The sequence below is a fragment of the Heterodontus francisci genome, chromosome 13 (genome assembly GCF_036365525.1).
Source record: "Heterodontus francisci isolate sHetFra1 chromosome 13, sHetFra1.hap1, whole genome shotgun sequence".
NCBI lineage: Eukaryota > Metazoa > Chordata > Chondrichthyes > Heterodontiformes > Heterodontidae > Heterodontus > Heterodontus francisci.
Genome location: NC_090383.1, coordinates 40,077,664 through 40,078,736, shown reverse-complemented (window position 1 = coordinate 40,078,736; position 1,073 = coordinate 40,077,664). Strand labels below are relative to the sequence as shown.

The following is a 1,073-nucleotide window of genomic DNA, read 5'->3' as shown; positions in this document are numbered from 1 at the left end:
TGATGCGAGGATGTGTGGTGATGGGAGGAGGAGCGATGCGATGAGGTGTGGTGATGGGAGGAGGAGTGATGCGAGGAGGTGTGGTGATGGGAGGAGGAGTGATGCGAGGAGGTGTGGTGATAGGAGGAGGAGTGATGGGAGGAGGAGTGGTGACGGGAGGAGGAGTGGTGCGAGGAGGTGTGGTGACGGGAGGAGGTGTGGTGACGCGAGGAGGTGTGGTAACGGGAGGAGGAGCGATGCGAGGAGGTGTGGTGATGGGAGGAGGAGTGATGCGAGGAGGTGTGGTGATGGGAGGAGGAGTGGTGACGGGAGGAGGAGTGGTGCGAGGAGGTGTGGTGACGGGAGGAGGAGTGGTGCGAGGAGGTGTAGTGACGGGAGGAGGTGTGGTGATGGGAGGAGGAGCGATGCGAGGAGGTGTGGTGATGGGAGGAGGTGTGGTGATGGAAGGAGGAGTGGTACGAGGAGGTGTAGTGACGGGAGGAGGTGTGGTGATGGGAGGAGGAATGATGCGAGGAGGTGTGGTGATGCGAGGAGGCGTGGTGACGGGAGGAGGTGCGGTGACGGGAGGAGGAGTGATGCGAGGAGGTGTTTTGACGGGAGGAGGTGTGACGGGAGGAGGAGCGATGCGAGGAGGTGTTTTGACGGGAGGAGGTGTGCTGATGGGAGGAGGAGTGATGCTAGGAGGGGTTTTGACGGGAGGAGGTGTGGTGACGGGAGGAGGAGTGATGCGAGGAGGTGTTTTGACGGGAGGAGGTGTGGTGACGGGAGGAGGAGTGATGCGAGGAGGTGTGGTGATGTGAGGAGGTGTGGTGACATGAGGAGGTTTGGTGACGGGAGGAGGTGTGTTGATGGGAGGAGTAGAGACGCAAGGAGGTGTATTGACGGGAGGAGGTGTGGTGACGGGAGGAGGAGTGATGCGAGGAGGTGTTTTGACGGGAGGAGGTGTGGTGACGGGAGGAGGAGTGATGCGAGGAGGTGTGGTGACGGGAGGAGGTGTGTTGATGGGAGGAGGTGTGGTGACGGGGGAGGAGTGATGCGAGGAGGTGTTTTGACGGCAGGAGGTGTGGTGACGG

The 1,073-nt window shown here is 61.4% G+C and overlaps 1 protein-coding gene across 1 annotated transcript; it reads left to right on the top strand.

Annotated features, from left to right (window-relative positions):
• The first annotated feature begins 404 nt into the window (after positions 1 to 404).
• On the top strand, positions 405 to 800 carry LOC137376701 (uncharacterized). The gene has a single exon (XM_068045676.1). It carries the CDS (start codon positions 405 to 407, stop codon positions 798 to 800), a length of 396 nt encoding a protein of 131 aa, XP_067901777.1.
• Positions 801 to 1,073: the final 273 nt, after the last annotated feature.

What these genes read in the sequence shown, in the direction of transcription:
- LOC137376701 (XM_068045676.1), top strand. Translation starts at nt 405, where the DNA reads ATGCGAGGAGGTGTGGTGATGGGAGGAGGTGTGGTGATGGAAGGAGGA.